Source organism: Pan paniscus, chromosome 20, assembly GCF_029289425.2.
Source record: "Pan paniscus chromosome 20, NHGRI_mPanPan1-v2.0_pri, whole genome shotgun sequence".
In the NCBI taxonomy this organism is placed as follows: Eukaryota; Metazoa; Chordata; class Mammalia; order Primates; family Hominidae; genus Pan; species Pan paniscus.
Window position 1 is genome coordinate 42,246,179 of NC_073269.2, and position 23,370 is coordinate 42,269,548.

General features: G+C 48.7%; 1 protein-coding gene across 1 annotated transcript in view; it reads right to left on the reverse strand.

The window, feature by feature from the left end:
* ZNF565 (zinc finger protein 565) overlaps positions 1–17,848 on the reverse strand; it is an 80,080-nt gene extending 62,232 nt beyond the window's left edge. The window contains exons 1-2 of the mRNA XM_063600196.1: positions 8,852–17,848; positions 6,574–8,302 (exon numbers count right to left, since the gene is read on the reverse strand). Of these exons, the coding sequence (XP_063456266.1) occupies positions 6,574–6,628 (55 nt within the window). The 5' untranslated portion in view covers positions 6,629–8,302; positions 8,852–17,848. The remainder of the gene's footprint in view (positions 1–6,573; positions 8,303–8,851) is intronic.
* Between the last annotated feature and the right edge of the window lie 5,522 nt (positions 17,849–23,370).

Consider the following 23,370-nt stretch of genomic DNA (forward strand, 5'->3'; position numbering starts at 1 on the left):
CGCGAACCCTATTGGGAACTGTGCATGGGAGGAATCTAGGTTGTGCGCTTCTTATGAGAATGTAATGCCTGATGATCTGAGGTGGAACAGTTTCATCCTGAAAACATCCCATCCCCATTCTTCTACCCCCACAAACCGTCCGTGGAAAAATTGTCTTCCATGAAACAGGTCCCTGGTACCAAAAAGGTTGGGGACCGCTGCACTATATGATCTCTGCCTTCGTATTTCTAACATTTTGCAGAATGAGCTTAGAAAACTTTAACTTTTTCTTTGTTCATACATGCACAGGCTTCATATAATTGGTCTTTTTCAGTTAGGCTGATTTTGGAATGTCAGTTTTCCTCTCCTGCATATTTCCATGGGAAACGTGTGCATTAAATATTAAATTTTTGATAATATCTTTTTTTTTTTCCCCCATCTTGCTCTGTTGCCCAGGCCAGAATATCATGGCAGGATCTTGGCTCACTGCAATCTCCTCTGCTTACTGGGCTCAAGCAGTCCTCCCACCTCAGCCTCCCAAGTAGCTGGGACTACAGGCACGCACCGCTATGCTGTGCCAATTAAAAAAAAAAAATTGTAGCGATGGGGTCTCCGTATATTGCCCAGATTAGTCCCAAACTCCTGGGGTGAAGTGATTCTCCATGGCCTGTTCAAGTGCTGCCATTACATTACAGGTATGAGTCACCATGCCCAGCTAATTTTATTTTTAAAAAGAGAAAACAACTTCCCATAACTTCCACAGTTCAGTGCATTAGATGCCAACACCTGCGTGTCTGTCTTAACCTGCGAGCTCTGTCACTCCTCCAACTGCTGTTACGGAGAGAGAATGGGACGGGTATGAGAAAAATGGCTCAGACCCTAGACAGAGTTCTATTTTGTAAACCAGCCCTTCATGAAAATTTTTTTATTCTTTGATAACATTATAATATAAAGAATATTATTAAAGGTTTTCTTGAATAATGGTGAATGTCAATAATATACAGCATTTGAGCTTGATTTTGAAACCTTAAAAATCATTAAATGGCACTGCATCACTGTATCTTTTAGCCTTTTTGGAGGAATTAGATACTTAAATGTCTAAATGAATCTGCCCTTTCTATTATGATGTACCCCATCTTTTTCTCTGCTTTCCCTGTTTGCACATATATTTCACATTTAAAGGTGTTGTCTTTATGATACAGTTGGCCCTCTGTATCCATGGGCTCTGCATCCATTTATCAACGAACCCTGGATGGAAAGTGTTTAAAATATACAACAATTTTAAAAATACAAATGTTAATATACAACTATTTGGATAGCATTTACATTGTATTAGGTATTATGACTAATCTAGAGATGATTCTAGCTAGGCATGTGCCACACATCTGTAGTCCCAGCCACTTGGGAGGGTGAGCTGGGAGGATTGCTTGAGCCCAGGAGTTTGAGGCTGCAGTCAGCTGTGATTGCACCACTATATTGCAGCCTGGGTGACAGAGACCCTGTCGAAAACAAACAAAACCAGGAGGAAAAACACAAGGATGGAGACATAGATCAGTGGGAAGAGAATTGAGAGTCCACAAATGCTATGGGTTGAATGTCCCACCCAAAACTCAATGTTGAAATTTAATTGCCATGGTAATGGCACGAAAGGTTGAGACCCTTAAAATGGCCATGAAGGGGCTGGTCGTGGTGGCTTACACCTGTAATCTCAGCACTCTGGGAGGCCGAGGCGGGTGGATCACCTGAGGTCACGAGTTCAATACCAGCCTGGCCAACATGGCAAAACCCCGTCTCTACTAAAATTACAAAAATTAGCCGGGTGTAGTGGCACATACCTGTAATCCCAGCTACTTGGGAGGCTGAGGCAGGAGAATTGTTCCAACCCAGGAGGCAGAGGTTTGCAGTGAGCCAGGATCGTGCCACTGCACTCCAGCCTGGGAGACAGAATGAGACTCTATCTCAAAAAAAAAAAAAAAAAAGATGTCCATGAAGTCTCCACTTTCATGGGTAGGATTGGTGTCATGATAAAAGGGCAAGTTTTGTCCCCACTTGCTGTGTCTTGTCCTTCCTCCATGGGATGACATAACAAGAAGGCCCTTGCCAGATGTCAGTCTCTCAGTTGTGGACTTCCCAGCCTCCAGAACTGTGTACCAATATGTTCCTGTTCCTTATACGTTAACCAGACTCAGGTATTCTGTTATACCAACACAAATCAATTGATACACTGTGGGCAACTGATTTTCAACTAGAATGCCAAACTTATTTAATGGAGGAAAGAATAATTCCCTTAAAAAATGATGTCGGGGGCAATGGCTCACGCCTGTAATCCCAGCACTTTGGGAGGCCAAGGCGGGCGGATCACAAGGTCAGGAGTTCGAGACCAGCCTGGCCAGCATGGCAAAACCCCGCCTCTACTAAGAATACAAAAATTAGCCAGATGTGGTAGCGGGGGCCAGTAATCCCAGCTACTTGGGAGGTTAAGGCAGGAGAATCGCTTGAACCCAGGAGGCAGAGGTTGCAGTGAGCTGAGATCGTGCCATTGAACTCCGGCCTGGGTGACAAGAGCAAGACTCTGTATTAAAAAAAAAAAAAAAAAAAAAAAAAGTGTTGGGGCCATGCGCAGTGGCTCACGCCCGTAATCCCAGCACTTTGTGAAGCGGAGGCGGGTGGATCACCTGAGGTCAGGAGTTCAAGATCAGTCTGGCCAACATGGTGAAACCCTGTCTACTAAAAATACAAAAAATTAGCTGGGCGTGGTAGTGGACGCCTATCATCCCAGTACTTTGGGAGGCTGAGCTAGGAGAATCGCTTGAACCCAGGAGGTGGAGGTTGCAGTGAGCTGAGATTGTGCCACTGCACTCCAGCCTGGCAAGAAGAGTGTCAAAAAAAAAAAAAAAAAAAGAAGCTGGGACAATTGAGGTATAAAGATGAATTTGGACTCTTGCTTCACACCGTATACAAAACTTAACTCAAAATTGTCCAAAGACCTAAACATAAGAGATAAACTCTTGGAAGAAAACATAGGAACATAGGAGTAAATCTTCATGACCTTAGATTTGGCAACGATTTTGTAAATATAATACCAACTATAATACCAAAGTATAAGCAGGAACAACAAAAATAGATAAATTGGATTTTGTAAACATTTAAAACTTTGTGTATCAGACACTATCAAGAAACTGAAGTTCAACATGCAGAATGGGAGAAAATATTTAGAAATCATCTATCTGGGCCAGGCACGGTGGCTCACGCCTGTAATCCCAGCACTTTGGGAGGCCGAGGCGGGCGGATCACCTGAGATCAGGAGTTCAAGACCATCCTGGCCAACATGGTGAAACCTTGTCTCTACTAAACATAAAAATTAGCCAGATGTGATGGTGCATGCCTGTAGTCTCAGCTACTTGGGAGGCTGAGACAAGAGAATGACTGAACACGGGAGGTGGAGGTTGCAGTGAGGCGAGATCAAGCTATTGAACTCCAGCCTGGGTGGCAGAGTGAGACTCCATTTCAAAAAAAATAAAGAACAACCTATTAAAAATGGGCAAATTTCTGGGCACGGTGGCTCACACCTGTAATCCCATCACTTTAGAGGGCTGAGGTGGGTGGATTACGAGATCAAGAGCTCGAGACCAGCCTGGCCAACATGGTGAAACCCGTCTCTACTAAGAATACAAAAATTACCAGGCATGGTGGCACGTGCCTCTCATCCCAGCTACTTGGGAGGCTGAGGCAGGAGAATCACTTGAACCTGGGAGGCGGAGGTTGCAGTGAGCCAAGATCATGCCACTGCACCCCAGCCTGGGTGATAGAGCAAGACTCTGTCTCGAAAAAATAAATAAAATGAAAATTAAAATGGACAAATAAATAGAATCATTTTCTCCAAAAAAGATATACAGGTGTCCAGCAAGCACATGAAAAGATGTTCATAAATCATTGTGTAAGTCCAGTATCTGTTTCTTCTTGACATGGTCATCTGCTGATTTTCTTTTCCCCTGATAATTCATCACATTTTCCCAGTTCTTTGTATTTCAAATAATTTTAGATTGCACCCAGGGCATTTTAAGTATTATTTTCTAAGACTGTGTTCTGTTCAGATTATCTGAGAGTAAATGTTGGGTTTTTGGTTTTGGTCTTTTTGTTTGTTTGTTTTTGAGGCAGAGTTTCGCTCTTGTCCCCCAGGCTGGAGGATAATGGGGTGATCTCAGCTCACTGCAACCTGTGCCTCCCGGGTTGAAGTGACTCTCCTGCCTCAGCCTCTTGAGTAGCTGGGATGACAGGCGCCCTCCACCACGCCCGGCTAATTTTTGTATTTTTAGTAGAGATGGAGTTTTGTCCTGTTGGCCAGGCTGGTCTCAAATTCGTGACTTCAGGTGATCCACCCACCTCAGCCTTCCAAAGTGCGGGGATTACAAGCGTGAGCCACTGTGCCAGGCCCGAACTGGATAATTTCAAGTCCTCAGGGAAGGCAGACTTCCATTACTGGCCAAGATGGGATAAGCACATTTCAGCATCTCTCTCACTGATTTCTATTTAACACCCCAGAGTGAATACAAAAAGAAACCACCTGAAGATTCAGAAATACAAGTAATAGCAGGCAGATGTGAAGGGAGTTAAAAACGAGAAGAATGGACACGATGACCACATGTTTGCTGGGGGATTTTCCTCCTTTATCTTCTGGCTTTGGAAGGAGGGAAGTCTCAGAGCTGTGTGATGGGTTCAGGGAGCATAAATTATGAGAGAAATGCCTTCCTTCCAGCCAGAGGAGTCCAAAAGAGGACCTGGTGTGACAGAGTGAGAGAGGGTTTTTTTTTTTTTAATTGAGACAGGGTCTTGCTATGTCACCCAGGCTGGGGGTGGGGGTGGCGCGATCTTGGCTCAGTGCAGCCTTGACCCCTTGGGCTCAAGTGATTCTCCCACCTCAGCCTCCTGAGTAGCTGGGACTAGAGGCATGAGCCACCACACCCAGCTACTTTTTAAAATTTTGTAGAGACAGGGGTCTCACTCTGTTGCCCAGGCTGATTTCAAACTCCTGAGCTCCAGGAATCCACCCTCCTTGGCTTCCCAAAGTGCTGGAATTACAGGTGTGAACCACCATACCCAGCCTTCCCTTTTTTCTGTTTTTCTTCTTTTCTCTACTGACCTTGCACCAAGAACAGCCCCAGTCATTAGGCTGCTCTGCCACTGCCGTAGCTGTCAACCAAACCAAGAAAAAAGACCCATGGGATCCCATGTCTGTGTGTCTGAGTGGCTGGGGGCAGGGGGTGTCCTCTCTTTCTCTCTCTCTCTCTCTCTCTATTCTTGCCACCTCACCACAAAGTGGAGCTAGGTCTGGTCTTGTGAAAACGTGCCTGTTGGGGGCGCTGGGAGGGCAGCTGAAACTCTGACAGAAGGCCGGATGCGGTGGCTCATGCCTGTAATCCCAGCACTTTGGGAGGCCGAGGCGAGCGAATCAGTTGTCAGAAGTTCAAGACCAGTCTGGTCAAAATGGTGAAACCCCGTCTCTACTAAAAATACAAAAATTATCTGGGCGCGGTGGTGGGTACCTGTCTTCCCAGCTACTCAGGAGACTGAAGTAGGAGAATTGCTTGAACCCGGAAGGTGGAGGTTGCAGTGAGCAAGATCGTGCACTCCGACCTGGGCAACAGAGCAAGACCCTAAAGAAAAAGTTTATTAATTTTTTTTTAAAAAGGAGGCTGGGCACGCTGGCTCACGCCTGTAATTTCAGCACTTTGGGAGGCCAAGGCCGGTGGATCACGAGGCCAAGAGATCGAGACCATCCTGGCAAACATGGTGAAACCCCGTCTCTACTAAAAATACAAAAATTAGCCGGGTGTGGTGGCACGCGCCTGTAATCCCAGCTACTCGAGAGGCTGAGGCAGGAGAATCGCTTGAACCCGGGAGGTGGAGCTTGCAGTGAGCCGAGATCGTGCCACTGCCCTCCAGCCTGGCGACAGAGCAAGACTATGTCTTAAAAAAAAAAAAAAAAAGGAATTGTCGAATTCTACGCCTTAGATTAGAACGTGTCTTTTTCATCCACTGTGGTTGGTACTCGATAGGCTTGCATCTTGTTGACGGTCAGTTTTGGGACCTTTTCTCGTATTATGTGGTAATTTTCATTCTTGTGTTTTGTTTTCTTGAATCCCTACTGTTCAGTGGCTAGGCTAGAAACTGTTGGAAACTCTAATTTATCATGTGACGTTTTATTTCTTTTGAGTTTAGGGATCCACAGCCTGAGACCCGGCGAGCCTCGCTGCTCTTGCGAGAGCCGTGGATTCGCATTTGCGCAGAGTCGGGGTCTGTTGCTACGGGTCCCCTGGGCTCCTTTGAATCGCTTTGGCAGCTCCCTCGGTTTAGAGCTACAGGGTTTTCTCCCTCCCCTGAGACTCTAACGCGTGCACCAACTCGCGCCTAGAGGGCGTGTATGACCCCAGCTCAGTTCTAAGCCGAGGGGCTGCTGCCGGACATTCTAGGGTCTGATCTGGCGGGCTCGAAGGGAGGACAGTCACTGCGACCCGGAAAGCTCCGCGCTTACGACGCCCACCCAGAAAATCCGGATCACATTTCCCGTGGTCCACCGCGCATCTAGGAGGTTACCTGCGTCCAGGCGGTGACTTGCGAGGGACCACCTTTCCCAGGGTCCACGGCGCATTTAGGTGGTGGCTTGCTCTGGACTACATTTCCCAGGGTCCACCGCGCATCTAGGAGGAGGCTTGAGATGCAGCCTCCCAGCTTCGAGGCTACCACCTGCCCGAATTGGTGCTTTGGCAGAGTCTCTGGTGCCCGGGTGAATGGGTTCAGGGTCTCTTAAGGACCCTCCGTTGACGATGCCTCGAGCTATGACCCACCCTGGCTCCGTCCACAGTTGTCGGGGTCCCGGGCTGCTTTTCTTGGAGGGCTCGGTGCCGGAGGCTACTCTTGAGTCCCGGTTCCTTCGCCCAGCTGCGGGCCTCGGGCTACTGGATCCGCTGTCGCGGTTTGGGTGCGGGGCCTTGGCTCAGGCGGAACCCGACCGGGATCGCCCCGCGAGATGCAGTCGTTGAGGGAGCCAGGAGCCCGGGTCTGGGCGGGGACCCCAAGGCTGCTAGAGCCGGAGCTGGCGCGGGGGAGACGTGTGTGTGCGCGCGTGTGTCTCTCTGTGCGCGCGTCACTGTGTGCACGCGTGTGTCTGTGTTTGCATCTCTGTGTGTGCGCACGTGTGCCTGTGTGTGCGTCTCTGCACGTGTCTGTTTGCCTGTGGTGCACACGCGTGTCTGTGTGTGCGTCTCTGCGCGTGCCTGTTTGCCTGTGTGCACACGTGTGTCTGTGTGCGTCTCTGTGCGCACGTGTCTGCGTGTGCGTGTCTCTGCACAAGTGGGTGTGCGCGCACGTCTCCGTGTGTGCGTGTGTGTGTGTGTGTGGCGCTAGCCCTAGCCGGCTGTTTGACGTGCATGATTGTGACAGCAGCATGCATGATTGTGACAGCAGCATTAGGTGTGTGGCCACTTGCAACCACGTGAATGGCTTTTCTTGACTGTGTGTGACTCTTGCTTATGTTATTGACTGTATGTGAATAGGTACAGAGGAAGTGTCTGTATTGCCGAAGTAGTGAGAGCATGATGGTGTGTCATGAGCAGTTTTAGTTAAAGGTAGGAAGCAACCAGGGTGTTTTTCTTTCTACATTTACACACACCACTCACCAATGTGTGGAGTTTTTTTCTCCCACACTAAACAGTTCTTCAGCGGACACCAACTGGGTGTGCTACAGTTCAGTGCAATTCCAACTGTACCTGGAGATAGCAGCAGAACCCATCGGTTAAGGGCTTAGTCCCAAAATACTGCCTCCACTTCAGATGCCAATTGCAGGTCCCAGGATGTGACCTGTGCTTCTGACCTACTGGCTATAAATCGAGGTTGCCATGACCCCTCAAGTTTGAGTATTTTGCTAGAGTGGTTCACAGAACTCTGAGAAACACTTTACTTATGTTTACCCATTTATTATAAAGGATATTGACAAGGATACAGATTAACAGCCAGAAGGAAGAGATGCATAGGGCAAGATATGGGGGAGGGGTGCAGAGCTTCCATGCCGTCTCTGGCTGCACCACCCTCCAGGAACCTTTACGTGTTCAATAATCCAGGAGCCCTCCAAACCCCTTAGTTTAGCAGTTTAGTTTAGTTTAGTAGTTTAGTTTAGTTTAGTTTAGTTTAGTTTAGTTTAGTTTAGTTTGTCCCAGCTACTTGGGAGGCTGAGGCAGGAGAATCTCTTGAACCTTGGAGGCAGAGGTTGCAGTGAGCTGAGATCTTCCCACTGCACTTTAGCCTGGGTAACAGGGCGATGCTCAGTCTGAAAAAAAAGATAAAGCAAAGAAAAAAGAAATTTACAGTTTATGAGCGAAAACAACATGGCTATAAGTAATTTCCGCAATGTTGACATTTCCAGGGTGTAATAAGATAGTTGGTTGAAAGCTGGGGGTAAGGATATAGGAGAAGATGTTTTGTGTCTACCTTGAGGAGGAAGAGGTGGGACATGATTGATTAGGGATAAAGGAGAGTAGAGTAGAGTGCAGAGTCTTGGGAGACAGGACCTGGCTGTCCAGGCAAGTGTGGTGTGGGCGATGTTAATGACTTTCATGGGATGGACAGATGCCAAATTAAAGCAGCATATGCTAAAGGGTTTTTTTTTTTTTGAATAATGAGGGCAAACAGTGACATTTTGCAAAGATAAAATTCTCCCTTTTCCTAGACGAGGTCTCTCCTACTCTCACACCACTCAACACTCAATAAAGAACATTTCTGACACCAGATGTGTGGGTTTTTTCTCCACACACCAAGCAGTTCCCCATTAGACACCAACTGTAGGACTACAGTTCAGTTCAGTTCTGACACCACCTACCTGGAGATAGCATCAGATCCCACAGGCTAAGGGACCAGTCCCACAAGATCCTTCCACTTCAGATGTCCATCTCAAGAGCCAGGTGGTGACCTGTACTTCTGACCAGCTATAAATTTGGGGTTTCCACATCCTCTCCTCAGGTCTGATTAATCTTCTAGGATGGCTCACAGATCTCAGGGAAACCATTTACTTAACATTAGTCCATTTAGTATAAAGGATATTACAGCTGGGCATGGTGTTGCCCGTCTGTAATCCCAGCACTTTCGGAGGCTGAGGTGGGCGGATCACTTGAGCCCAGGAGTTTGAGACCAGCCTCGGCAACACAGCAAAACCCTGTCTTTATTAAAATACAAAACTTAGCTTGGTGTGGTGGTGCACACCTGTAGTCCTAGTACTAGGGAGACCAAGGTGGGAGGATTGAGCCTAGGAGGTTGAGGTTGTGGTCAGCCCAGATCTCACCATTGCACTCCAGCCTGGGCAACAGAGCGAGGCCCTGTCTCAAAAAAAATTTTATTTATTTATTTATTTCAATAGAAAGGGCCGGGCGCAGTGACTCACGCCTGTAATCCCAGCACTTTGGGAGGCTGAGGTGGGTGGATCACCTGAGGTCAGGAGTTTGAGACCAGCCTGCTCTCTACTAAAAATGCAAAAGTTAGCTGGGCATGGTGGTGGGCGCCTGTATTCCCAGGTACTCAGGAGGCTGAGGCAGGAGAATCGCTTGAACCCGGGAGGCAGAGGTTGCAGTGAGCCGAGATCGTGCCACTGCACTCCAACCCAGACAACAGAGAGAGAGTGTGTCTCAAAAAATAAAAAAATGAAAATAAATAAAAAGGATATTACAAAGGTTTTCGATGAAGAGGTACCTAGGGCAACATATGTGGGAAGTGGCACTGGGCTTCAATGCCCTCACCCCAGCACATCATCCTCCAGGAATCCCCACGTGTTCAGCAATCTGGAAGCTCTCTGAACCCAGTCCTTTTGGGTTTTCATGGAGGCTTCATTACATAGGCATGATTGATGACATCATTGGCCATTGTCAGTCAACTCAACCTTCAGCTGCTGTCCCCTCCCCAGAGGTCAAGGGGTGGGGCTGAAAGTTCCAACCCTCATATCACATTCTGAGGCCATCCAGGAGCCCACCAAGAAGTCACCTCATTAGAACATACTATGCTCCTATCAGCCAGGAAATCCCAAGGGATTTGAGAACTCTGTGTCAGGAACTAGGGTCAAAGACCAGATATTAGAACAAATGATCCTCCTAGTACCCAAGGGTTTTAAGGAGCTCTAGACCAGAAGCTAGGGACAGAGACCAATATATGTATATTTCTTTTTATTTTATATTCCCAGCTCCCCAAGGTTATCCATTTTAAAAGTCTAGTAAGTTTCCTTTACCTCTCTCCTTGCTCAAACATGCACATACATATATTGAGTGACTTTTATTCCCTTTTGCCTTTACTAGAATTATATGTAATTTTTTTTTTAGCTTGTGTTTCTAGGGAAGACCTTATGGATGTCCTTCCAAATTAGTGCTTACTGATTTGCTGATTTGAGTAGTACTTGGAAGGACGTAATTTTTTTTTAATTCAAGCTTTTTATTATGGATACTTTCAACATTATATATGCAGAGAGCCTAGTACAGTGAATCTACCTTTGACAATTAACACATGGCCAGTTTTGCTTCATCTCTATTTCCACTTGATTATTTTAAAGAAAATTCCAGGCATTTCATCTATAAATATTTCAGTATGAAATATAGTTCTTTTAAGAACTTTTCTTAAAAGACAATTTTCGTATCATCATCTTAAGAAAATGAACAATTCCTGGCCAGGTGCCATGGCTCATGCCTGTAATTCCAGCACTTTGGGAGGCCAAAGCAGGAGGATCACTTGAGTCCAAGAGTTAGAGACCAGCATGAGCAACATGGCAAAACCTCGTCTCTACAAAAAAATACAAAAAATTAGCCTGGCATGGTGGTGCCCACCTGTAGTCCCAGCTACTTGGGAGGCTGAGGTGAGAGCATCACCTGAACCTGGGAATTTGAGGCTGCAGTGAGCCATGATTTCACCACTACATTTCAGCCTGGGTGACAGAGCAAGATCCCTGTCTCAAAAAAAAAAAAAAAGAAAAAGAAAAAAGAAAAAAGACCAATTTCTTAAAATTACATAATCAGTTGCAGTTGATTTGTTCAAATTAGAATTAGTTTAGAGTTTAAACAAGATCTACACGTTGAGCTTAGAGGATAAAGCTCTTATATATCTTTTTTTTTTTTTTTTGACAGAGTCTCTCTCTGTTGCCCAGGCTGGAGTGCAATGGCACGATCTGGGCTCATTGCAACCTTCGCCTCCCGGATTCAAGCAATTCTTCCCCCTCAGCCTCCCGAGTAGCTGGGATTACAGGTGTATGCCACCAGGCCTGACTAATTTTTGTATTTTTGTATTTTTTTTGTTTTTGTTTTTGAGACAGAGTCTTGTTCTGTCGCCCAGGCTGGAGTGCAGTGGCGCGATATCGGCTCACTGCAACCTCTTTCTCCTGGGTTTAAGCGATTCTCTTGTCTCGGCCTTTCAAGTAGCTGGGACTACAGGCATGCACTATCATGCCCAGCTATTTTTTGTATATTCAGTAGAGGCAGGGTTTCACCTTGTTAGCCAGGCTGGTCTCTAACTCCTGACCTCAAGTGATTTGCCAATCTTGGCCTCTCAAAGTTTTGTGTTTTTGAAGAGACGGGGTTTCATCATGTTGGCCAGGCTGGTCTTGAACTTCTGACCACAGATGATCTGCCTGCCTCAGCCTCCAAAGTGTTGGGATTACAGGCGTGAGCCACCACACCCAGCTGTCTCTTATATATCTTTTAATCTATTGACTTCCCTTTTTTCTTGCTATTTATGTTTTGGAGAAATCAAACACTAGATCATATAGAGTTTCCATATACTGCCTTTGAGTACACCCCCATGGTACTGATTAACAAATTAGATGCTCTATATTTTCTCTAAAATATCTGGTAATTAACTAGAGCAGTGGTTCTCAACCAGTTGTGTTTTTTGTTTCTTTGTTTGTTTGTTTGTTTTCTCTAGAAGACATTTGGCAATGTTTGGAGATATTTTTGGTTGTCACAACTGGAAGGAAAGATGGTATTGCTGGCACCTATTGGCTAGAGGCCAGGATGCTGCTAAACATCCTATACTCTACAGGACAGCCTCCTCCCATCCCAAAGAATTATCTGGTCCAAAGTGAAAATAGTGTCAGAGTTGAGAAACTCTGCTCTAGAGACTTGATCAAATTCAAGTTCAGTTATTTTGGCAAGATCTGCTTGTCACTATTTTGTGATCAGATTTGTTAGTGGGCTTAAGTGTCATCAATGTGATTTATCCATTGTAAAGTGATTGCCTTTTGCATAATGTCATGCATTCACTGATGATCATTGCCTAGATTCATTATGTTGTTAGGAGTTGCAAACTGATCACTTTCTTATTGTGTCTCTCTTTCAGCCATTACTGGAATCCTTTTATTTCCATTACTGGAATTTCCATTACTAGAATCCTTTTATAAAAATAAAATCTGCCCACATCAACAATCTGATTACTCAGAGGGATAGCATGTGTAGGAAAGGGAGGATAAATGCTTGATTCTTTCCATTCATATTCATTAGTTTTCAGAATTACGAGTTTCAGAATACTGCATTGGTTTCCTAGTTTCCAAAGGTGATTGCGGCAGATTGTATTTTCCAAAGATGGTTGCAACAATAGGCTTGTTCCATATGTTATTCTAGAATCTTGCCATTCCCACTTTAAGAGGTGGAGTCTAACTCCTCTGCCTTTGAATCTGGATTGGTTTATTGTTTATAACCAATGCTGTGTGACTCCCAGGGCTCAGTTTAAGAGGCACTGTGGCCTTCACCTCATTAGCTGAAACTCCAGTGTTTGAAATCTTGAGCCATTATCTAAGAAGGTCCAAGTGCTGTGAGCCGCCATGCTATGAGGAAGCCAAGTCACATGGGGAGGCTACTAGTCCAAGTCTTTGAGTCCTCCCACCCCAGGTACCAGACATGTGTGCAAAGCAGGCTTCATAGGTTTGCAGCCCTCAGGTATCAGGTTATTCCCAGCCTTTGAATCCTCCTGGTTGAGGCCACAGACATCAGGAGCAGGGGCAAATTATCTGCTCTGTGAGCTGTCTGAATTCCTAACCCACAGAATCAGTGAGCACAGTAAAATCATTGTATTATACTACTGAGTTTGGAGTGGTGTATTATACAGCATCAGTAACTGGTGAACAATGACTGATATACCCACACTTGTTTATGTCATATTACACACACACACACACACACACACACTTTTTTTTCTTTAGAGGTGGGGTCTTGCTGTGTTGTGCAGGCTGGTCTTGAACTCCTGAACTCAAGTGATCCTCCTATCTCAGCCTCCCAAAGTGCTGGGATTACAGATGTGAGCCACTGCACCTGGCCTATACTGACATATTTTATTTTATTTAAAAAATTTTTGGCCAGGCGCGGTGGCTCACGCCTGTAATCCCAGCACTTTGGAAGGCTGAGGTGGGTGGATCATGAGGTCAAGAGATCATCCTGGACAACATGGTGAAACCTCATCTCTACTAAAAATACAAAAATTAGCTGGGTGTGGTGGTACACGCCTGTATTCCCAGCTACTTGGGAGGCTGAGTCAGGAGAATCGCTTGAACGCAAGAGTCGGAGGTTGCAGTGAGCTGATATGGCAGCATTGCACTCCAGCCTGGCAACAGAATGAGACTCTGTCTCAAAATAATAATAATAATAATATGAGCAAGAACAACCGCACCTAACAAATAAAAACTGATGGTAATACATAAGGTTACACAAATATTCAAAGACATATCATGATTCGAAAACCACATATCTGTTCTCTTGGCTATCCCATACCAAGTGGAGCCAAAGGCTCTGCACAGGTTTCCAAACCCGAATCATAGCCATGATAGCAACTGTGGTCCTCTCCCTCCTGGTTACCTGCTCACCTGAAGCAGGTAAGAGCCTGCTTGGCTTCCTAGAGAGGCACTTCTGAGGCAGGAGAATAGGAAATTAGCATAACCAAGCCAGGCGCAGTGGCTCACGCCTGTAATCCCAACACTTTCGGAGTCCGAGGCAGGCAGATCACGAGGTCAGGAGTTCCAGACTATCCTGGCTAACAGGGTAAAACCCCGTCTCAACTAAAAATACAAAAAATAAGCCAGGCATGGTGGCAGGCGCCTGTAGTCCCAGCTACTCAGGAGGCTGAGGCAGGAGAATGGCGTGAACCCAGGAGGTGGAGCTTGCAGTGAGCCGAGATCCCGCCACTGCACTCCAGCGGGCGACAGAGCGAGACTCCGTCTCAAAACAAAAAGGAAAAGAAAATTAGCATAACCAAGGGTTAAGGTGGAAGCAAAAGAACAGCAGGTTCAGCAAGTTCTAGGCCAGGTTAAGCAGCACACAGGCCACATCCTCACTCCTGTGATGACAACACAGAAGTCTCCAGTTCAGCCTCTGGCCACAGGCCAATCCTTCATAGGGTGTAACCAATTGAAGACCTCGAAAAGGCACTTATGGGTGTTATCAAATTCTTTAGCTTAATAACTCTAAAGAACATTGTAGTCTGGGCTCTTGAGCCGCTTGCTCTAGCCCGCTCTGGCTCTGTAGAGTGGACTTTTGCTTCAATAAATCTGCAGTTTCGTTGCTTCTTTCTTCTTTCGTGGCTTTGATCTTTTGTTGCTTCGTGTAGTTTGTTTAATTCTTTCTTCAGTGAGCCAGAAACATGGACAACTTGCAGTCAAGACCTTCCATCCAGTAAAACTTCTACATTCTAGAAGTCTCAGTATCGCCAAGAGATGTCAAGGCATCAAGGGGTCAAGGTTAAGGCCTAAGATTAAGGCTCAATATTATATGTGCCCTGACACTGGGGGAAACAAGGAGGGCTGAATGGATTAACTGCAAATTCCCTGCCCCAATGTACTCCTTTGAATAAGGTGCCCTAGCCCAAGCACTTCCTTCAGAGGCCAGGCACAGTACCTGCTTACTGCGTAGTAGTGGGCGTCAGGTTCCAGCCAGCCTGCAGAATTATTCAAACAGGCCATTCACACCCTCCTTCAAGAACCAGGGGTTACCTCCCATACTCTTGGTACTACAAAGCCTCCTGGAATAGCCTCCACCTGATTACTGTGTTCCTGAGTGCAACACACTGTACCCCACATGGTGTGCTGGGCTCTCCTTCCCTGGGGCGAAAGTATGGGTAATTAGCAAACCAATGTTCATCTCATCTATCCAGTGTTAGCTACCTGCTTTGCAATAATCTGCACTTCCTTTCTAATTCTTGAATGACATCCGGGTCCTCTGCTCCTGGGTGGAGGATTTTAGAAAAAAGGCCACTCAGAATGGGCAGGTGACTTGAACGCCTGCGGGTCCGACAGCACCAAACCTCGCCAAGGCCTTCAGAAACCAAAAGTGCAACCGCCAGGAAAATGACTGCCCGTTCCAGTCACAGGACCCGCTACACGACCCAGGCAGAGACCGAGAAAGAGGCTCACCAAAAAGGCCAACATGCAAGAAACTGCCCTCCAGAGAACAGGGGACGTTCGTCCAAAGACATACATGCACACTCCCATTCACACACACAGCCCCAGCAATTTTTTTCAGGGGCTGCAGCCTGATCCAGAGCAGAGCGCAGTCAGCCTTGGCAAGGCGCATACACAAATCGCGAGCGGATGCTCACGTCACAGAGACCGCCACCGTTGTCTGGAGATGAGTTCTTCACTCTCCGCGAAGGAGGAGCCTTCTGTGGCAGCGCATCGGCCTCGGGGCTAAGTCTAGTCCTCACTGGGGCGTCGACGGGATGGTATCCGGAGGCCAGGATTCGCGGAGGTTCGACCAGGAGGAAGAAACCTCAGGCGGAGCGTCTGGGAAGCAGCGCAGTATCCCAGGCTCAGGCCTGCGCGGACGGTGTGCCGGTGAGTCTCCCCAAAAGTCGTGCCCTTGCGATCTCCAGGACAGGTCTGCTTGTATGCCCAAGGGCTGCTCTCTCACCCCAGGGTCGTTGTCGCGCAGAGCAGAACCCAGAGGCTTCAGGGGCTGCCTGGGGATGAATGTTACTGTGCCACTGCAGTATGTCTGGGTTGTGTCTCTTTCTCTTATTTCTGTTTTCATTCTCCGTCTATCACTCTCTACCAGTTTCCATCCGTGTGTGCGCGGGTGCGTGCGTGTGTTGGGATGCATGGGCAATGAAGGGCGGTTTCTTGTACCTTGGCCTTTCTTCTGGTGAGTCTCTCCTCGCATCTCTGTCTGGGTCATGTGGCCGGGTGTCATTCGTTTTCCAGGCGGTTACAGTTTGGGTTCGTGACCGGTGGGCAACGTGGGGAGCTACATGAGACACGGAGGGGATTAAATCAGCTCCCAATCATGAGCGGCCTCATTGCTAGAATCAAGACAACCACACCCCAGCAAAGGAAAAAATTCTCACAAAAGCTCATCATCAACCTGCTTATGCAGGTCGAGGTGCCCATCGACCTCATTCCTCTCAATCCTCTCGCGTGTGCCCTCACTGAGAAATCTAGCCACAGCTCGACACAGGGACGGAAAAGGAAGCCGGCAATGGGATGGGGCAAACATCTCTGTGGCTCCAACGCTGGCCTTCGTGGCCAAGTCACCCGTTTGGCACTCCTCCCCGGATGGCCATGGTGGTGGCATTGCCGCCAATCCTGCCTGGGCTCTGACCTCTGCTCTGTCCTCCCTCTTGCTCTGCCTGCCCTGTTTCTGAGAGGCCTAGGGGCTTGTTAGTCTGGCTCAATGTCTTCAACCCAGAAGACTTCCCAGTCCATCCGGGAGAAAGTTCCTGGGGGTCAGTGTCATGACTGTTTCCTTCTCCAAACCTCTTTCAGCATGATTGGGCAGGTGTGGTGATCCTGGAGCTCTGGGCTTCCATAGCTGTCTGGGACAGGGAAGCTTTCTGGGTCTCTGTGGCCCCGTGGTCCGTCCAGGAAGAGCGGGAGGCAACCCGACCGTTCCTGACATTTGCCTTCTAGGAAAGGCGGTGTGGCATGCCACCTGCACTTCCTCTCTGATTCTTGAGGGCCATCGGGCTCCTCTGCTCCTGGGGAAAGAGGCTTCTAGCGCTGAATCTTCTGGCTGCCACGGATGTCAGAAAGCCAAAGGGACTGGGTTTTGCTGGGTGCAGGGGAGGTCGCGTCGGGGGTACCTACCCGATGGCGGGGTGGGGGTGGGGTGTAGTTTGTGGAAAGCTCTCGGCCCCTCTGGCAGGCATCTCTGAATGTGGCTTGGATTCGGGCGCAGGCCCTGTCTCGCAGGTTTTCAGGTGCGCTTGGCTTTTCCTCAGCTTTGTTGCGGAGGTCTCCCGTGGCCCCCGGGCGCACGGCTGGACATCACTGTCCGTCTCGCCATCGCCCCCTACGGCCTCAAAGACACCTGCTCACTCCATCTGCTTTTGGGGACGTCGGTGCCACTTGTGGTCACACTGGCTCCATCTCGGACTCGCCTATGTCTGTCTTTGCACGTGTCGCGGGAAGCAGTGTCGGTATGCCGGAGCCCCCAGGCCTTGGAGATGAAGGCAGGCCACTGCTCCACCCAAGAAGGAGGGAGGCAGTGGGCTTGTGTGTCAGTTCATTTTCCGCCGACAGCACGCCTTGGGGCCCTGGGGATCTTTCTGTGCCACAGCGAGACCCTTCCCGCCTCACTGCATTGCAACCCCATTCTCGATCACCCGGTGGGATCCATCCTCGGATCCGAAGAGGAGTCTGCACAGCCCAGCTGGCACCCTGAAGCTCCTCCTCCACCGGGAACAAGCAGAAGACCGATCAAGGAGGTCCTGACGGCAGGACCCCTACGGGTCCGACCCTGGGTCTCCCGCAGGCCCCTCTGGCAATCCTTTTCCCACCCGCCGCCTCGGGCTGCGCTGCCTTCGCCGCCGCAAGCGCCGCCACGGCCGCCCGGGTCTCCGCAACCTGCCGCGTCGCCGCCATTTTTTAAAGGGTCCGCAGCCTGACTCTCTCGGGCCAGGGGCGAGTCGGCCTCTCCAGTGCGCATGCGCGAGGCCGGAGCCGCAGCTTTGGTAACAGTGACCACCACCGTTGCCTTGGGGTGAGTCCCTGAGACTGGGCCAAGTAGGAGCCCTCTGTGACCGTGCGTCAGAGTTGGGGCTGAGATCAGTCCTGGCCAGGGCATTAACAGGATGGTCTCGGAGGCCGGGATTCGCGGAGGGTCGACCAGCAGGGAGAAGCCTCAGGAGGAGGAAACCTCAGACGGATCGCCGGGGAGGCAGCGCGGGATCCCAGCCTCAGGTGTGCGCGGACGGTGTGCCCGTGAGTCTCCCCAAAAGTGGTGCCCTTGTGATGTCGAGGACAGGTCTGCCCGTGTGCCCGTGGGCTGCTCTCTCACCGGTGGGTCGTAGTCGCGGAGAGGAGAACCCGGCAGCTTCAGGGGCTGCCTGGGGGTGGGTGTTACCTGCTGTATGTGTGTCTGCGTTTGGGGTGTGTGTGTGTGTGTCTGTGTGCCCACTTATGTCTCTCTCTGATATCTCTCTCTCTCCCTTCTCGCTGTTTCCATCGCTCTCTTTTACTATCTCTGTCCATCTGTGCCTGCGTGTTTGCTGGGACACAGGTGCCCTTTGCACCAGAGGGTGGTTTCTCCCACGTCAGCCTTTCCTGTGGTCAGCCTCTCCCCGGGTCTCTACCTGGGTTGTGTGGCCCGTTGGCAGACGTTTTCCCGGCGGTTCCAGTTTGGGTCTGTGAAGGCCTGGGCAACGTGGGCACCTGCGTCGGACCCGCAGGGGTTTTCATCCCCTCCCTATCCTGAGCAGCCTCTTTGCTGGGATCAAGACGACCACACCCCAGCCAAGGACAAAGGCCTCAGAGGGGCTCATTGTCCACCCGCAGGAGGGTGCCCACAGATCTTGAAGAAGATGCTTCTCACTCCTCTCGCCCTTTGCCCTCCTTGAGAAATCTAGCCACAGCTCGACACAGGGACGGAGAAGGAAGCCGGCAACGGGATGGGGCAAGCATCTCTGTGGCTCAAACGCTGGCCATCTTGGCCAAGTCACCCGTTTGGCACTCCTCCCCGGATGGCCGTGGTGGTGGCATTGCTGCCAATCCTGCTGGTCTCTGGCCTCTGCTCTGTCCTCCCTCTTGCTCTGCCTGCCCTGTTTCTGAGAGGCCTAGGGGCTTCTTAGTCTGGCTCAATGTCTTCAACCCAGAAGACTTCCCAGTCCATCCGGGAGAAAGTTCCTGGGGGTCGGTGTCATGATTGTTTCCTTCTCCAAACCTCTTTCAGCATGATTGGGCAGGTGTGGTGATCCTGGAGCTCTGGGCTTCCATAGGTGTCTGGGACAGCGAAGCTTTCTGGGTCTCTGTTGCCCCGTGGTTGGTCCAGGAAGAGCGGGAGGCAACCCGACCGTTCCTGACATTTGCCTTCTAGGAAAGGCGGTGTGGCATGCCACCTGCACTTCCTCTCTGATTCTTGAGGGCCATCGGGTTCCTCTGCTCCTGGGGAAAGAGGCTTCTAGCAGTGAATCTTCTGGCTGCCATGGATGTCAGGAAGTCAAAGGGACTGGGTTTTGCTGGGTGCAAGGGTGGTGGGGTCGGGGGTACCTACCGGGTGGCGGGGTTGGGGTGGGGTGTAGTTTGTGGAAACCTCTCAGCCCCTCTGGCAGGCATCCCTGAATGTGGCTTGGATTCCTGCACAGGCCCTGTCTCGCAGGTTTTCAGGTGTGCTTGGCTTTTCCTCAGCTTTGTGGCGGAGGTCTCCTGTGGCCCCCCGGGCGCATGGCTGGACATCACTGTCCGTCTCACCCTCACCCCCTACGGCCTGAAAGACACCCGCTCACTCCTTCTGCTCTTGGGGGACGTCCGTGCGCGTCCGTGTGAAGAGACCACCAAACAGGCTTTGTGTGAGCAACATGGCTGTTTATTTCACCTCGGTGCACGCCAGCTGAGTCCGAAAAGAGAGTCAATGAAGGGAGATGGATTATCATTAGTTCTTGTAGGTTTTGGGTTAGGCGGTGAAGTTAAGAGCCATGTTTTGCGGGCAGGGGTGGATCTCACAAAGTATATTCTCAAGGGTGGGAAGAATTTCAAAGAGCCTTCTTAAGGGTGGGGGATATTACAGAGTACATTGATCAGTTAGGGTGGGGCAGGAACAAATCACAATGGTGGAATGTAATCACTTAAAGCTATTTTGACTTCTTTTGTGGATCTTCAGTTACTTCAGGCCATCTGGGTGTATACGTGCAAGTCACAGGAGATGCGATGGCTTGGCTTGGGCTCAGAGGCCGGACATTCCTGCCATCTTATATTAATAAGAAAAATAAAATAGTGTTGAAGTATTGGGGCGGTGAAAATTTTTGGGGGGTGGTATGGAGAGAGAATGGGCGATGTTTCTCACGGCTGCTTCAAGCGGGATTCAGGTGGCGTGGGAAGCTAGAGTGGGAGAGATTAAGCTGAAGGGAGATCTTGTGGAAAGGGGTGATATTGTGGGGGTGTTAGAAGAAACATTTGTCATATAGAATTATTGGTGATGACCTGCATACGGTTTTGGATGGATTGAGAAACTAAATGGAAAAAGAGAAGGAGAAAAACAGGTATAAAAGGTCTGAGAATTGGGAGGACCTAGGACATCTGATTAGAGAGTGCCTAAGGAGGTTCAGCATAGTCCTGCCAGCAAAGATTATTTATTTACTTCAAGAGTTTAGAGTGGCAGTTTGGGGATAGCACCAGGAGATATCAGCTGTGATGGCTTGGAGAAAGAGTGTAAACTGGCAGTGTAAACAAGAACAGGGCATGTATGAGTAGTTGAGAACGGTGAATAGGAGTCTGACTAGACAGAAGATAGTAGGGATGACAAGTTTTTTTGAGGCACAGTCTAAGTTGGTCTGGTGTCGAATGAGACTGGGGCCTAATAAAAAGGAGTGTCTATACAGGAGCTTAAATGGGCTGCACCTTGCAGCATTCTGAGGACAGGTCTCACTTCTGAGAAGGGAAAGTGGTAAAAGTACTTTCCAGTCCTTTTTACATTGGTGGCTGAGCTTGGTGAGGTGTGTTTTTAAAAGACCTTTAGTCAGTTCTACTTTTCTTGAAGACAGAGGACCATAAGGGATATAAAAGTTTTACTGAATACTAAGAGCCTGAAAAACTGCTTGGCTGATTTGACTAATAAAGGCTGGTCTGTTACCAGACTGTATAGAGGTGGGAAGGCTAAACTGAGGAATTATGTCTGACAGAAGGGAAGAAATGACTGTGGTGGCCTTCTCAGACCCTGTAAGAAAGGCCTCTACTTATCTAGTGAAAGTGTCTACTTAAGACTAAGAGGTATTTTAGTTATCTGACTTGGGGCATGTTGAGTAAAGCTAATTTGCCAGTCCTGGGTGGGGGCAAATCTTCAAGCTTGATGTGTAGGGAAAGGAGGGGGCCTGAATAATTCCTGAGGAGTAGTAGAATAGCAGATGGAACACTGAGAAGTTATTTCCTTGGGGATAGATTTCCACAATGGAAAGGAAACGAGAGGTTCTAAGAGGAGGGATAGTGGCTTGTACTATAGCATAGCCTGCCTTTGCTGGTGTGTGGTGATTAGGCCTGGTGGAACTGCCATCAATAAATCAAGTGTGATCAGGCTCAGGAACAGGAAAGAAGGAAATATGGGGAAATGGGATGAATGTCAGGTGGATGAGAGAGATAGTTATGGGGGTCAGGTGTGGTATCAGGAATAATGTGGGAGGCTGGATTGAAGTCTGGGCCAGGAACAATGGTAACTGTGGGACTTAACAAAGAGTGAGTACAGCTGAAGGAGTCAGGGAGCAGAAAGTATATGTGTCAGGTATGAGGAAGAAAATAGATTTTGGAAATTATGAGAAATGTAGAGAGTGAGTTGAGCATAGTTTGTGATTTTGAGGGCCTCTAAAAGTATTAAAGCAGTGGCAGCCACTGCACACAGACATGAGGGCTAGGCTAAAACAGTAAGGTCAAGTTGTTTGGACAGAAAGGCTACAGGGTGCAGTCCTGGCTCTTGTGTAAGAATTCTGACGGCACAAACCATGCCTAGGAAGGAAAGGAGTTGTTGTTTTGTAAGGGATTGAGGTTTGGGAGATTAACTGGACACGATCAGCAGAGAGAGCACGTGTGTTTTTCCGAGAATTATGCTGAGATAGGTAACAGATGAGGATGAAATTTGGGCTTGACTGAAGTAATGGGGTCTGTCTGTGAAGCCTTGCAGCAGTACAGCCCAGGTAATTTGCTGAGCCTGATGGGTGTCAGGGTAAGTCCAAGTGAAAGGGAAGAGAGGCTAGGATGATGGGTGCAAAGGAATAGGAAAGAAAGCATGTTTGAGATCCAGAACAGAATAATGGGTAGCAGAGGGAGGTATTGAGGACAGGAGAGTACATGGGTTTGGCACCATGGGGTGGATAGGCAAAACAATTTTGTTGATAAGGCGCAGATTCTGAACTAACTTGTAAGCCTTGTCTGGTTTTAGGACAGGTAAAATGGGGGAATTGTAAGGAGAGTTTATAGGCTTTAAAAGGCCATGCTGTAGCAGGTGAGTGATAACAGGCTTTAATCCTTTCAAAGCATGCTGTGGGATGGGATATTGGCATTGAGCGGGGTAAGGGTGATTCAGTTTTAATGAGATGGTAAGGGGTGCATGATCGGTCGCCAAGGAGGGAGTAGGGGTATCTTATACTTGTGGGTTAAGGTAGGGGGATACAAGAGGAGGATGCAAAGGAGGCTTTGGATTGGGAAGAAGGGCGGCAATGAGATGCAGCTGTAGTCCAGGAATAGTCAGGGAAGCAGATAATTTGGTTAAAATATCTCTGCCTAATAAGGGAACTGGGCAGAGGGAGATAACTAAAAAAGAGTGCATAAAAGAGTATTGTCTAAGTTGGCACCAGAGCTGGGGAGTTTTAAGAGGTTTAGAAGCCTGGCTGTCAATACCTACAACAGTTATGGAGGCAAGGGAAACAGGCCTTTGAAAAGAAAGTAATGTGGAGTGGGTAGCCTCCGTATTGATTAAGAAGGGGACGGACTTACCCTCCACTGTGAGAGTTACCAAAATCTCGGCATCTGTGATGGTCTATGGGGCTTCCGAGGAGATCAGGCAGCATCAATCTTCAGCCGCTAAGCCAAGGAGTCAGTCAGAGAGCTTTGGGCCAGAGTTCCAGGGGCTCTGGGAGTGGCTGCCAGGTGAGTTGAACAGTCCAATTTCCAGTGGGGTCCTGCACAGATGGGACATGGCTTAGGAGGAATCCTGGGCTGCGGGCATTCCTTGGCCTGGTGGTCAGATTTGTGGCACTTGTAGCAAGCTCCTGGGGGAGGAGGTTCTGGAGGAATGCCTGGCTGCTGCGGTTCAGGCGTTTGGAAGTTCTTGTGTGCTGGAGATGTGGCTGGGGTTTGTCTCACAGTGGAGGCAAGGAATTGCAACTTTTTTTTTATTATTGTACACCTTGAAGGTGAGGTTAATTAAGTCCTGTTGTGGGGTTTGAGGGCCAGATTCCAATTTTTGGAGTTTT